We start from the raw sequence: 16393 nt of genomic DNA, 5'->3' as shown, positions 1-16393 counted from the left end.
TAATTTTTTTTCTAAGGAATATATATATATATATAATTGAAATCTCCTATAACAAATTTCAGTTTATCATACGAAAAATATTTATTTTGCAGTGTAAGTTTTGATTGTTCATGTGTTGGGTTTTTAAACCCTAATGGGTCACATGGCATGCATTGATGAATGGGACCATCCGAAGTATATTGAGAAAAAGTAAACTGCTATAATCTTACAGCAGAAGTTATTTCAATAATGTTATTAGAAATGAAAGTAGATAGTGGGTGCTCAAAATTTAAACTCAAGCGTAGTGAATTTGGAATGCTTGCTGATATTTTTCCCATGTTTCCGATTGAAAACCAATTATTCAGTAAGCTTCGATGATACATGATCTTTATATTTAAATCTGGCCAATTTTTTTGGACATCAAAAATTCAATTCTTAAAGCAACGCCATTTTCTCACATATAAGTTATAGAAGGGAAAGGTTCTGATTCAAAGCCGAAACGTAAAAGTTGTGAAATCATAAAATTTCTTTATTTTTTCGTTTCCTAAGTTTCAGTTTAAAACTATTTCAAGCTCCTATTGGATGGAATCCTACCTCGATTTCTGATTCTGTTTTTTATTATTATTATTATTATTCAATCATTTCTTATTTATTCGTCTTTTCATTAACTGTTACAGAAAATTCAAATATTTTAATTTTTTTAGTTTCATATTTTTGTTCAGCTTTCGCTGTTTTTATTCACCTTCACGCCTTTGTCTGCATTTCAGTACAACTTCTGGTTTTCATTTTTTCCGCTTCTTCAGTTGATAACTTTTTAAGGCCAAGATCTTTATATTGTCACAAAGAAAATATAATTTAAGAAAAAAATTGGGTTTATTTTAAAATTTGAAAAAGAAACCAAAAAAGACGAACCCTTCATTATTTCGTTTCAAAGAAAAAAGTAATTTGCAGCCAACAGAACGAATGCACGAACAGTTTCTGAAATCATTTTGGGGCTAATCATTTTTATATAACGTTTCCAACAAATGTTTAAGTTCTTTTATTTATTAAACTCATTTTCTTATTAAATTTTGGTCCACTTGCATGTCATTATTTTCAAAATAAAATGATTATTCTAAAAGCTTATTATTTTAATGCGGTCATTTTAATTGCGGTTATTTGTTTCTGGCCAGTTTTTTTCGGTGTCAGAAACCTTCTTCCTGAAGCAACACAATATGAACACAAGACAAAGAAAATAATCCAGAATTATTTTTGTGGATGGGTCGGCCCATCTATAAAAAGAAAAGATCAAGAGGCATAAAATTCGGTGTGGTTTTCTAAAAAATCACCCTTTTCTACTATCTTTTGGAGAAAAAACTTCACTTTCATCCGATTTTAAAGCAACAATAATATGATAAGCTACAGATATGTGACATTTAGAATATGATTTTCTCATCAATCTATGAAAAATTTCGAATAAAATCTCCCAACAGTTAATCGTCTGGGTATCAGTAAAAAGTGTATTTAGTTTAGTTTAGAGTTATTAACGTTCCGTTTTAAGGCAACACTAAGGTGATTTTGGGACGGACCTCGTCATTTTGAACCCCCTGTCAGATGATGAGGACGACACCTAAGCTAGCAGATAGGAAGTCTAGCAGCGCCGTTTGGTACTGGTACTGGGATTCCAGCCCCTATTACTACTCTCCTTAACAAGTAATAGGGCCTTCACAGATATAACAACGGCAACGAGTTCGAAAAGACTTGATAAGGTTAGACGTCCCGAAAGAGTCATGGTGTGTTTGATTGGAACGGACATTCTGATAGTACGCTTAACCACGGAGTCAGGTGAGGGTTCTGGTAACGAAAGTGATAACTTGAAAATGCAACATTTTAGATGCATTAAATTTATTATATCTTAAAACCAAATTATAATGAATTTCCTTAGCAATAAGTAAAAAAGAAGGCTTTCAAAATTCAAGTTTATTCGGTTCTGCAACGTACTGTGTGAGAAAATCGAGGGAACCCGCCCTTTGTTTCATGTGGCAACCAGTTATTTTTCAATTCGGGGCGGATGAGCGTTTGCGTATCATGCTCCCGAACGTGTGAGTTAGAAGGTATGAATATTCAAAATGATGCAATCGAAATATTGATTAGCATCCGACAACAGAATATTGCAGGAAGCTCGTTTTCGCGATAAATGACGCCGTTGCCACGCTTCCGAAAGGAAAAAAAAAAAAAAAAAAAAATTGAAAGTGCCGGGTCAGTAGCCGAGCTAGGATCCACGCCTTCGTATCTTCCTAGTCACTTTTTTTCCTACATCGATGGCAATTATTCTGAATTCGATTGTATTCTTTTCTCGCAGATGCTGCATCAGCCATTCAGAATAATAATAATAAAATTGCTGCGTGTGATTTGAGTAATTGGAAGACCTGGAGGAAAGGGCGTTCCATACCATTGATTCCAGCCTGGATGCCAACAATGGAACGAATAATAAAATTTCACTTGTTCTTTATTTCTACGGCTTTTTTCGGTTAGAATTCTGTTTGGATACTGAAGACACAATGCGGATGACGAAGAAGGAAAAAATGGCAATAGCGTGAAGTCTTAAAAGACTTTTTAGAATTCCAAGAAAGGGACAATTCCCTATGCTATTCCATAAGTTATAATTATCCCTATATAGGATAAATTAGAACTATTTGCGTATGCGGATATTTTATTCGACTGGTTAAAATTTCGTTGAAATAATTGTTCACGCAATTGCAAGAGTAGATATGATCCTTATAAATGATGCATTTAAATAGTAATTGCGGATTGTGTATATTTATAAACTTGATCTCGAAATAGAACTTCATTAGCAGGAATCGTTAGTGAAAGAGCGTATTTCTTAAAAAAGCATCTGCTACATGCTATCCATGTTAAGGCGAATTTCAAAAAATTCTGTCTTTTTTTTTTATGTTTATTTGTTTGTTTCTTTTTTTTTTTTTTTTTTTTTTTTTTTTTGAATTCTACACAATACTTAAAAAATCGAAACAAAATTTATGGGTTCCTATGATAAATTGAATTTATCTAAATGTGCATGTAAAATTTTAGAGATGTATCTGTATTTTTTTTTATTGATTAAGTTATTTTTTGAGGGATGACAGAAGAGAAAGCAATGTTGCCTCGTTCACTTTTCAGATCATATGCTCTTAATGATAAAAAATGAATTATTACAATTTTCTACCGCCTTCAAACGCGTATGGTTAAACTGTAATGAAGTAAGTCATTAGGCTTTGTCTACATGCCATTTTCCTAATAAGAATGAAAGTTTTAAATGAGAGGTTTTCCGATTTTCCTTCATTAACAATTTTCGACACACTAAAGCTTCTAAAACAATTAAATGAGGATGTTTCTATTTTTATGTACAGTTTTAATTTATCTGCAGAAGCATGCACTTCATCTGCTCTGAGATATGTATTTATTTTTTAAGTTGTTATGATTAATATTTTTGAAATATGGATCATTCTTGGCTTTGTCTTTATTTATTCATTAAAGAGGAATAATATTTTGATTCCATTACATTTTTGCAATTTTTTTATTTGAAACAATTAAAAATGAATTAATTCACATTTTGTAAAAGTGGTAGGTAAATTAGATGAATTTTATATCATAGTATTGATGAATGAAAATTATAAATTCATTTTTCTCCATGTTGTGTTTTTGCTTATATACTATTATTTGAAAGCCAAAGGCCTTTTTGAAAATGAAAGAAGCTGTGTGTAATTTTTTGTGAATGTTCTAAACTATATGCTTTATAAAACTTGCTATAGATTTTTTTTTTAAGTTCAAAGTCAAAATGAATGCATTTTTCTGAATTTTTATTGTAATTCACAATAAAAAAGCTATAACATCATCAAGGTGGGTTTGCACTCAACCAGTCATAAAATTCCAGTAAGTCACGCATATGCAGAAGGAAAATTGCGCATGGCCAGGAAGAGCGGAATAGCAAATTCTTGTCCCAACGAAAAAAGTTCTTGATATTCTATGTTTCTGCGCATGTGTGTTTTTACTGGATGGATTGTAGCCGGCTGAATGTAAACACTACTTAAATCTCATTAGCAGGAGGAAATCCATAGCAAGTTTTATGTAGAAAATCAGTAGCTATCTGAGAAGATATTTTGTAAAAAAATCCACATTTTTAAAAAAGCCTTAAAAGTTTTTTAAAAAAACTCAAATTCCTTAAAAAGATTAAATTTTACAAAAATTTTAGAAATAATTCAAAATTTTTTGTGGAGAAAAGTTATATTCTACATAAAATACAATAAAAACATGATTCCAAACATTACAATTTCAAAAAAATTGCTTAAATAGTACCGTTGTTTCAAAAATCCCACAAAAGCCATTCTTAGGACGAATAATAATACTTTGCTAGATAAATAAATTTCCTCAATATTTATATTATATACAAAAATTTAAAAAACGATTCTTTCAAAATTTCTATGCAGGTAGAATTATTATGTTTTTACTATTTGTTTTTACAGGACATTGAGTGTTCTGCCGATTTCCTCCACAGATATTTCAAATATTTGCACTTTTTTTGCAGAACTTTTAATGAATAGGTAACTTTTTCCCCCTTGGAAGGTGTAGCGCTTTGGCCATGTTATCTTGTGAACAAGTTTTTTTATTGCTTCAGTGCCAGTGAGAGAAGAAAGCTGGCAAATGGGATTTGCAACTCAAACGAAGTGGAAATAGTGAGGAATGAGAAAATTTTCTTTTCTCTTCCAATTATTCAAATTAGGCGAATTATCACCTCGTCAAAACGAACAACTTTTGCTCTAGAAATTTTGGAATAGCCGCCATGCATTAAAAAGATAAAAGTCTCGATCGGTCTTCATTGACTTTTGTTCTCCCTCAACGGTGGCCTGGTGCTACGGTCTCGGTTTCGGAACCGGAGGGCCTCTGGTTCAAGACACGATTACACTGAAGAACCGACATGTAAGCGGGTCTGGTGCACATTAAATCCGTCGGGGCCAAACGTCCTGCCGCTGGTGGTGCCAGTTCAGGTGTCGTCCTTGCCGTTTGACCGCGGTTCAAAACGACGAGGTCCGTCCCAAAATAGCCCTAGCGTTACTTTAAAACAGGACGTTAATAAAATTAAGCTAAAGTCATTCTTTACAGATACCCAGATGATTAATTCCTTGGAAGATTTTATTCGAAATTTTTCATAGATTAATGAGAAAATCATATTCTAAATGTCACATATCTGTAGCTTATCATGTTATTGAGTTGCTTTAAAATCGGATGAAAGTGAATGCTTTTTGTCCAAAAGTTAGCTGAAAATTATGAAAACTAAACCTCAACAGGTGACACTTCATTGAAAGGCTTTGGAAATCGCATTCTCTTTTTTAACTCGGTAGCTTTAATCTTTTTGAAAATAAAGGTGAAAATATTGTTTGGCTAGTGAAATTTCTTTGCCTGTCCCTTAATGTTAAAAATGGGTAGATATTTCAAATTAAGCGAGTTATTCCTTCATCATAACGTACAGCCTTCTATAGTTGTCATCCTTAGAAGAAAGAGGCTGACAGCCCTCCCTCCACCTTAGATAGAAGAGAATCTGTCAACGTTCGCCTCATGAAAGTTTCTTTCCTTTCTTTCTTTTTTACATGCATTAATGTGCGCACGAATTCAAAACTGGCCATTTTCAGGTCTGTTTAGAAAAATGGAAACATTGACTTTATCCATGCCATTGGTTATGGATGTCAAATAGCCTCGAAATCTTTGAAAAGAAATGCATCTGTGAAAGAAGATGCAGCTATACAAGGCACTAAAAATGTAGAAAAATCTCCGATTGTCTACAAAGTGAAGTCGGAATCTAGTTCTATTTTTGATATGCATTTTGTGATCGAAATTTAAAACATAAATCTCTCTCTCTTTTTCTTTTTTTTTTTTTTTTTCATCTTTACGGACTAATGTACACAAAAAATGTTCAAATAGAAATTCAAGAATACGAATGCATACAAATCTCACTAATCATAGCAAATTATTTAGTTTACATTCTCTGACTTTATATAACAAATGTTTTCATGACAGGACAAATTTTAAATTAAAGGTAAAGTGAAGAATATCGCTGCAGAATGATTTTGCTATCATGGGACACACTTTAAGAAAAGAAGAAGAACAAATTGTTTGCCCAAAATATGGGCAGTGTCCGATCAAGATGAGAGACAAACAAAATTTTTCGCATTTATGTTTAATAGAAAATCAATAAGTATCAATGAACCTATTCAATCAAATAATCATTTGGATATGAGGTCAGAGCTCTGAAGGGAAGATGAGCTCCTTTTCAATTAATAAGATTGATTGAAAACGAGCAATTGAATGTATAAATCTCGTATAATCATACTGATATTGCAAACAAGGTTTTCATATTATTATTACTTAAATATAATAATAAAATAAAATAATAATTGAAACGAGCCCAAATAATTAAAGGTATCTGAAATCAAATATTAAAGAATGTTTAAAATCAAATTTGGACTGTTCTCACAAGTACAGAAACAAACTGATTTATAGTTATTAATGTATTTTTTTTTTGTGAAATAAATACATAGTTATCTAAAATAAAATTATCACTTTTTTTGGGGGGGAAACCCCTCCATTATTAGTAGCAAATTTTTTGAAGTGAAAATTAACATCTTTAAACATTTATTTGAAAAGTAGATGGAAATATTTCTCTGCGCAAATATTTTTTTAAGTAACAGTTATTATTTTTCAGCTCCTCAAACTAATAGAATTATTTTAAAAGTAAGAATAATTGTGAGAAATATTCGTGTGTCGAAAAAATCATGCGAATAGCATTTCAATTATTAAATTTTTTTCCAAAAGTTAAAGGAATAAACCAGCTCAGACGGTATAGCTGTAAGGACGACGTCTGAGGATCAGACGTCGTCCTGATCCTCAGATTATTGTCGAAAACAGCCTTCGTCTATTTCCAATACACAGCATTTAACCGACAAAATGTACCAGGTAACAACGTATGGCAGAGAAAAAAACAAGTATTAATCACGAATACTGCCCCCTTTTGTTCACGATTATTTATTATTTTGCAGGCCAAAGAAAACAAATGAACTGATGAATGCACAATAGCAGGAGTCCAGTGAGAGTCGGATACTATGCCAGAAAAAGTGCGTTTCATCTGAACATTCGACTGAGGTTGAAAAGGAGTATAGCAAAAGAAATCATCCATTTGCAACTGAAACCGGCAGTAAAGATTTATTTAAAAAAAAAAACATTTTTAACAGTTTCAATAAATAATTCGTAATCAATCAATAAACAGCAATTAATAATAATAGTAAATTTATTCAACATTTTTATAATTTTCTTAAAACATAAAAAATAATTTTAATAAATACACTGCAATTTTAGAAAAGCAAAATATAACATTTTAAAAGGGGTCGTTTGATTGAATATATTGTACTGCAGAGACTTTATGTACTATTCAGAATTTATTATTCACTAAAAGGAATTAACTAAAAAAATCTTTTTAGAAATAAAAATAATTTATAGATTTTTTTTTTTTTTTTTTTTTTTTTACGGTTTTGACTCCCAACTAACTAAATTAAATTAGAATCAAATGCCACTTTATTTTGGCACCGTCTCTGAGCAGAGAAGAGTTCAGATTCAAATGTTTCGTACTTGCCAAGTGCCTCTACATAAGAAATGAATTTAATCTGTAAGGGAGGATGAATATATGATTATTTTCATGATACATGATACACAACACATCGTTTCGTACACAAAATTTTACGGTCATCGAGCAAAATCGAGAACCGTATGAATAAATAATCAAAAGAAACAAAATGAAATTCATTCGTAAAGCCGAGAGTAGTTCACAAAAGCGAATTCGTTGTCTACATGAACAAATCGCAGATCTTCCAATTGAAGGAACTGTTCATTATACTTTAATGATGTGCGCACCAACAGGAGAATGCGATCATTAAAAGAGAGGCACGGGGGTTAACGTTCCAAGGTCATCTACCCGATTTTTATTCTTTTGGGAATCACACTGTTCCTGTTTGGTGACTTGAGATGTGTTTTCCTCTCATTTTATTGAATAAATTTAATTTTTTCAAAATTTATAATTCATCTGTTTGATATTTGTAATACAGTTGCATTTATTCTTTGATTTTCAAAGGCTCAGTGGCTGCCATTTTCAGATGAACTAAAAATTTGGCATCCTCACCTTTATAGTCATAATGGTTTGCAGAAAATGTTTGTAAATGCTAATTGTGTAACCATTATAATATAGCAACGTTTCACTTCCACCAGTTGCAGCATCTAATAAACATTCATGTCAGATCATGATGAACCATTCTCTATCATTTTGTTCCACTATTTACTGCATTACAATTCGAATTTTTTTTTCTTCTTTTTTTGTTTTTCTTTAAACGCACATTTTATTCTCATTACGATTTATTATTATAGTAATAAAGGGGAAAACTTTTAAAACCGGGTGGTCATATAATCGAAAACATTGCAACTGGGGAGATGCATTGCGACCATTTAATACACCATTTAGACCATTTAGCTAAGCTAACAGAAGATTAATAAAAACTTAGACGGAAAGCTTATGTTTCAAATAATCAGTAGAGTCATTTTTTAAATTCTTTATTTGAAGCAGCAAAAGAATGAAATGAAATGTATGACCTTTATATTTCGAGATAGGTTTTCACAGTTCCGGTCGAAAGTGAATGTTTGAATTTCTCCAAAATCACGACTGTTGAAAATTCTTTTTTTTTTTTTTTTCCTTTAACTATATCTAATGTTTCGAGATAATGTTACTTGAAAGAAATTCCCTTATTTCGAAACATTTCCTTGTTTTTTAGAATCATTTTTTAAAACTTAAATAAAGCTAACAATTTTCCCTTTTATAAACCTATAAAGACAAAAGGGAATTTCATTTTACGATATTTATTTGAAAACCCATTCCCCACTTATGCGTTATTTTTATTAATTTTATTTTATTATAACTTTAAACAAACAATTCTTATATATATATATATGTTTCGTGTATCCCGGAAAAAGTTCTAACGATTTGGATCAAATATTATATTTAGATAAGACTTTAATTTTCGAGTTTATCTGTTTAGGTGTCTTCCCTCAAAAAACCCGATTTTACACACACACAAAATTATGACTAACTATTAAAATAAATATATTCACTTCCGCTCCGAAGTGCGGGCAGTGCAGTGTAGTGGTCAAAACAACATGAATGTCGCGTATGTTGGTCCTTGGTCCGAGTCGCGCTTTTTGCATTTTTTTTTTTTTTTTACCTATGTATTTATATTTCATATTTTTGCTTTTTAAGTTTATCTATATAGGTATCTTTCCTGAAAAAAAAAAGAAACGCGATTTTACACTATGAAACAAAAGGCAAAAAAAAAAAAAAAATATAACTATTAGTGCCTGTTTCTATCTGCTCTCATGCTGACAATGTCACAAGGACTCGGACTCGATTTCAAAATGGTAAAATGGAGTGTAAGTTCAAAATAAAGTAGAATAGATGAACTGTGAAATGAATACTGTCCTATAGCGGATTGTTTCGAATAACTTGTTAATTTAAGTGCATTCATGATTTTTTTTCTTTAAATGATCCGTTCATAGGAAGGTAAGATTGAGAAATATTCATATGCAATCAGTATGTGATTCGATCCAAATATTTTCCCAGAAAAAACACGATTTTACACAAAAAAATGCCGAGCGAGCTGGGTTTTTCAGATATTTTGATTTTTAAATGATGTATCTTTGCTCAGCATAAATAAGTTTTAAAAAATCCTTTCATTTGAGAACTCGATTTTTTATTAATATTTTTTTTAAGTTTCATGTTTACAGCATTTATACTCTGAAGTACGAAAATTTATTGAAACTTTTTAAATGGATTCTTCAAAAATGTATAGATTTTATTATCAGTGTATATTCTATGAAGTGAAAAAAAGTCCATATGAGTTTTTAAAAAATAATCTGCAAATTAAAAAATATTAAAAATTGCAAATTTTAAAAAAATTTAATATTAAAATTTGCAAATTTTAAAAAATAATCTGCAAATTAAATAAATTTTAATTAAACTCTTTAAAATAATAAAGCACGATGGGCACAGTTAGTATTCATTTTAATTCATTCATTTAATTAATTTTTGATTCAGTTTGTATAAATAAAAAGCAAAAATTCACAAATAATTTGTATGCTATAAAAATTCTAAATACTGAAGATTTTTATTCATTTTTGATCGCAAATATTGTGACGCATGAGTAAAGTTTTAGTGAGCTTTTAACTGGATAATTAACTTTTAACTTGTTAAAAACTATGTTTGTATGTACAGAAAAGACTATTTTTGTCTTTAATGCCAACATTATTATAGAATAGAAACATATTACATTATTTACATCGTTTCATTATTTATTTACTCATTTTTTCTTTCGAGTTGTCATTTCAAATATTCTGTTCAATTGAATGGCATCTTATAAAAACTAATACTAACTTTTTTGTATTCTAAGAAAATTTGCTTTTCGCAATATTTAAAATTCGAATGACGAGGCCAATATTCTAATTTTATAATTTAATAAATGAAGACATGACTTTGAGTTATATAATTTATATGTAAGTATTTTTAGATTAAAACTATACATTTTTATTATTATTTATATATTATTATGCGCATATTTTAATACACATTGGCATACCGTCGAGTGCTGATATTAAACATACTTTTACTTCCTGCCATATAACGTTTGCACTTCGTAAGCGTCAACAGCTGATTTGATATGTAATATCTCTAACCTTAATTGCGTCATAAATTTTGTCCACATTTACTACAGCATAACGGAGGTTTAATGGCGGCTTCTTGATAATTAATGGACTAGTGAATTTTTTTTTTTCATTTAGAGGCGCATTAGCAAATACTGAATATCATATATAAATGATGAAAACCTAGCAAACGCACTCTAAGGAAGCTGCACTTTCTGGTACTTTCATTGAAATTGAAATCAAAAGACAACCGTACCTGAATTTCCGCTGCCCATCATGTCAGTCCACACAGGTGCAAAACTAGCAATCATTTTTGGAAGCTAATTTGATATTTTATTCCTGCATGTGAGAAGTGTAAGTGTAAAATTGGATGTTATTCCACGTGACAAGGCGTGCTGAAAAGCATGAATCACTCGAATTCCTGTCGTGTGCACGGAATTTCCAGTTGCTGAAAGTCAGATTCTTCAGCTGTGCAAACGTGGCGTTCGGTCCACAACAAAGAGAAGTTGTTCCAAAAGCATTTACACTTCTGCATCACCTTCTCGAAGCGCAATCAGCTATGCGTCTGATTTCATCCCGCAGTCAGTGAGGCGGGAAAGAGGTGGAATAAGTGATTAACCTTCGGAAAAAATTGGACGAAAAAAAATCGAATATGTTCAAATCGTTGTTGTACGCGTATATTTTCAGTTGATGCAGAACCAATAAATATATTAAAAAAAATAACGAAATCGAAATCTATTTTGATAAAAGTTAATTAGCTATGTTTATCTTTTTTTATTACTATTTTTTTTATTAGATTTGTAAAACATTTTCATTTTAAGTAGTAGATTTAATGCAAATGTTCGTCCATTAAATCGACAATTGTATATATGCATATTATAAAGAAAAAATGAATACAACTTTGGCAATTTTAGGAGGGGATATGCATTAACGCAATTTTCATTCAAGGTGACTCTTTAAATAAAACTTCTGTATTTGCAATTCATAATACTAGAAATTTTTCACTTGAAGGAGTTTTGACGCCAAATAAAGTCCATATCCAAAAAACTGAAAGAAGTGTTCTTTGGAAATTGTTTGAATTATAGTGGAAATGAAATTAATTCTCGCCCTGCTGTTACTCTGGCTTTCACTCCTTCAGTTATTAACATAATGATATTTAAGAGCAGTCAGAAAAAAAACACAAAATTTTATATTCCTATGTTAAAAATCTTCATAAACAAAAAAAAAAGCAAAAAGTTGTAAATAAGAATAATTTGACTTAACTCAACTCTGGACAAGGTCGACTAAGTGTCTTGAAATATCAGCGGCTTTCTGAACATCAAAAAGCATCGTAAATACCACGGTCAGGCAGGCTGTAACCAAAAGCGAGAAGGCAAAGGATTAAGATGATCTAATTCTCGGCCTAAAACGAGTGTATTTGAAAAACGCGACCCATCCAGTAAATAGTAAATAGCAACGGGAATGGAGTGGAATTTTTGGAATTCGTCTCATTCAGGGAGAAATTCGAGCTTTCTCATCAGAATTCCGTCGAATTTAAATAAAATTTATAATTTTACATAAATAGGATAAACAAGAAAAAAATAGTTTATATTAATGTTATTTCTTCATAAAAAAAGAATTTTAATAGGGAAATATAAAAATGGAGACTAAAAAATACGAATGGTGCAAAAATTTTACGCGGTTCATTACGAATATGAGGTATTTTTCCGAAGAATATTTCAAGGGTTCATGTGAAAAATTCTGAAACGAGTTCAAGTTTGAAACAATCATATATAACATATCGACTTATATATACGAAAGTATTAACCATTTACTTTCAGTCCTTTATTTTGGAAACTTTTCAACTTCCTGAGATCAGATGTCAACTCCAAGCACAAAAGCCGTACGTAAATACTTGTTTCGTCGCGGATTGAATCTGACCTACAGCTTACACGAATGAAAGACTAAGTTGATAAATTTTGGGGATGCAGAGCTCTTCCGCTTACATATGTAGAGCAAAGAATAAATTTATGTCTAGAAGTAACCCAAGTATTTGTATATTCTTGTATCCTCGGTACGTTTAATTTGGATTTGGGCTAAAGTGGGCATATTTCTTATTCTGCAGGGTAATTATAAATAAATTCCCCCCTATAAACAGCATCATAGAACGCTAACAGGTGGACGGATTGTAACGAAATTTGGTATATAGACTATACACGAAATACACTCACGGAATTTTGAAGAAAAAAAATGTTTTTTGTTCCAAAATGTCCACCAGAGGACGCTTTTCCGGAAAAAACATTAATTTTTACATAATAAACGACCTAAACGGAATGCAGAAACATTTATTGACTAGTTTCTGATCACCTTGTTATCGCACCACACTAAGTAAAAGTAAGGAAAAAATAACAGTATGCTGTTTGAGAGAGAGAGAGAGAGAGAGAAAAAAAAAACAGTTCAGTTTGCAAAAACAAGAACAGATTAGGAAATAGAAGAAGAGGAGCAGTTGTTAATTGTGTCCAGGGTGATGTATTGAAACGTGCTCGATGTGACCATCCTCATTCACCTGCAAAATTTCATGTGGACGGGCAGTGCGTTCAACAGCAAGTCTTAACTGATCAGTTGTGATGCTTCGCACATGAAGCGTTATGGAGTTCCTTAAGTCATTCAACGTCGCAACTGCATATCATTATCATTACATCCGGAAACATCGACATAAAACATGACAACGACTTCAAACGTTTAATATCCTAACCTGTTTTGCATAAAGCTTCCTCTTCTTCGCAAGCGTGTAAATCTCGATATTGTTTTCCCTAGAATTCACAACGTTTCCCGGTTTTACATTTTATTACTCCTAATTCTTATTCTGGATTGTTAATATTGTTTCTGTATTCCATTTTGGTCATTTATTGTGTCAAAATTAATGTTTTTCCAGAAAAGACGTCCTCTGGTGGACATTTTGGAACTAATTTTTCTTTTTTTTCGATATTCCGTGAGCACATCTCGTGTACAGTCTACATACCAAATTCCATTGCAATCCGTTTGTATTGTCGGATGCTGTTTATAGGAGAAGTTTAATTATAACCACCCTGTACTTAAAAGGAGGCAATCGCATCACTTCAGTCTCAGGTTTTCGTCTTCATGAAGCCACCATGAACTAATTCTATATTATGAAGTAGCTGATGGTTCTTTGACCACTTTTTTTCACGGATTACTTGAAAATAGTTATGTTATTATTGTGAATGAACGGATTCAGGCATTTGAGAATCACAGATTCGTACACTTTACTGAGAAAACTAAGTATTGAGATTGGGCAATCATTTTAAAATAATTTCCAAGTCAGAATTTTGTAAAAGGAGCAGCTGCAGCCATTTTCGAGTATTTGTTGATTTAGAAATTTTACAGCAAAATATTCACATAGTATATTAAATTGAGCACAACTCTAGAGGAGAAATGTTTTCAAATGCGATTCGTGTGCTGATCCAATGGAGATGACTTCTTCGGTTTAAACGTTTCGATAAATTATAAAACTACAGTAAATTTTTGCATATAGAATTGAAAATGTTTCCAATCATCATCTGCACATCTCAGCATAGTAGGAGACAACGTCATAAAAATATTCCTCTCTGTAGTATAACTGTGACGTTTTGGAAAACGACTTAGTAGAAAAGATTTCTAGTGAAATATAATTTCCAATCAATTTCAGGAAATATAGTTATAGTTACGTGTTAAATCTTGCAATCGTGGGTTCAAATACTATTTGCAAATATTCATTTTTTGGGAGAGATTTTTCTTCCTTTTTTTCTTAGATATTTTTGATAAATATGGAATCGTTAGCTTACCGTATGCTAAGTCCGGTAAGCAACTTGACAACAAACTCCCGTGAGTGTGGGGTGCTTGAATTTTAAAGATTAAGAAATGCTTGCTGGCTTTGGTACAGTTAGAAACTCGAATAATATGAAAGCGTTTTTAATTTCGAAATTAAAACTAAACTCTTTCTACGCTGTGTCCAAAAAACCTTTGAATAAATCCAGTAATGCTTACATTTGCTCTGCTTCCATTTCAGAAGTATTTCGTTCAAAATATACCCTACGAGGAGCATCACCAAAGAGCAATACTGCAGCTGGTAGAAGATATAATTGCTATTTAAATTAATTTTTAAAAGTAATTTTATTTAATTAGGTATTATCATTTATAAATGTGGAATTTTGCAATCCATTTTCTTTCTCATTTCTCGTCGGGTGAAAGTTTCGAAATTTTGTGTATTTCAATATTTTCAATGATAATAAAAAAGTTTTAATATTATACTAATTTAATATAATTTAACTAATTATAAGTTAATCGATTCAGTAAATTTTGATTCCATATCGAGAAGAAGGCCGCGGTGGCCTGGGGTTAAGATCTCGGCTTCGGAACGGGAGGGCTTCTGGTTCGAGACCCGATTCCGCAGAAGCATTTCCCGATTACCCAAACCGTCATGTAAGTGGGTCTGATGCGCGTCAAATCCGTCGGGCCAGCTGGTGTGGTGCGGAAGCTTGGTGAAGGGGGTGCTAGCTCAGGTGTCGTTCTAGTCATCTTACCGCGACTCAAAATGACGAGGTCCATTCCGAAATAGCCCTAGTGTTGCTTTAAAAGGGACGTTAATATAACTAAACATATCGAGAAGACATCTTGTTGAGAATTTGAGAACAAATTAATTGAAAATTCCGTGTTATTTATAATAATTATATGTTAAAAAATTTAGTCTTATAACTGCACCAATAAAAATGCGTTTTATTTTATATTACTGATTCCAAATTATATCCACTTCCACAAAAAGTTAAAGTGATATGCGTCCCCCCCCCTTTTTTTAACATCCTTGTTAGCTTTTGAGTTTGATGTGCTTGCTTCATGTTATTGCAAAGAACTGATAAGCGCTATGCTTAAGTCTTTTCTTCGGTTTTATTTCCTTTTCGTAAAGTATCAGATTCTCATTGTAAACTCCGCCCACTCTTTTGTCTTTCGAATTCCAGATGCCGGTTTCGGAAATCCGGAAACTTTCTTCGGGACGAAAGTAAAACGCTGTCTAATCCGATAATAACACACTGAGAGACGAAAAAAAAAAAAAAAAAAAAAAGAGTGAAATCTGATCGTTTAGACCAATTTTCGCTGGAGAAATCATGCGCTTGGAATACATTCCAAATGGTCAAGTGTCATAATTATTGCTTCATTCTGTTGCACTATAATTCGAAGAATAAAAAAGGCTGTTTTACGTATGTGAACTGCTATTTACTCCACCTTTTGGCTATTTCTGGTCCTTAATGCGCTTCTGACGAAACGACAATAAAAATTCGACTTTCCGAATTCGAGTTCAAAAAAATAATACAATTTATGCGTTAAGTTGTATTTATATGTTTTTAAATTCATTTTTATGTAAAATGTATAATTTATATTGTTTCAAATAACTGGGAGACTTAAAAATTGTTCGTCGCAATTAATATTCTCATTCTAATTAAAAATAAAGATACAGACAATAATAAGAGGATTTAATGTGTTATAAAATAACATTTGCTCTAAAAATACATTTTTTGACCAGATTGTTGGTTTTCCGACGAATTAAAAAATTAAGTATATTTTACTTTCACACACGGCTCTGACAATCATTGATTTGAAAAATGATAAAAAAAAAATATCT

The 16393-nt window shown here is 31.5% G+C and overlaps 1 protein-coding gene across 3 annotated transcripts in view; it reads right to left on the bottom strand.

Annotated features, from left to right (window-relative positions):
* LOC129969040 (uncharacterized) overlaps positions 1-16393 on the bottom strand; it is a 123308-nt gene that overhangs the window by 72742 nt on the left and 34173 nt on the right. The window contains exon 1 of one of the 3 annotated variants that reach the window (XM_056083442.1): positions 10997-11115. The exons of the other annotated variants lie outside the window; for them this stretch is intronic. Within the exon in view, the coding sequence (XP_055939417.1) occupies positions 10997-11051 (55 nt within the window). The 5' untranslated portion in view covers positions 11052-11115. Of the gene's footprint in view, positions 1-10996; positions 11116-16393 lie in introns of those variants that run through there. 3 annotated transcript variants of the gene reach the window in all.

The sequence above is a fragment of the Argiope bruennichi genome, chromosome 5, assembly GCF_947563725.1.
Source record: "Argiope bruennichi chromosome 5, qqArgBrue1.1, whole genome shotgun sequence".
NCBI lineage: Eukaryota > Metazoa > Arthropoda > Arachnida > Araneae > Araneidae > Argiope > Argiope bruennichi.
The sequence above is the reverse complement of the archived record's forward strand: the minus strand, read 5'-3'. Positions and strand labels throughout refer to the sequence as shown.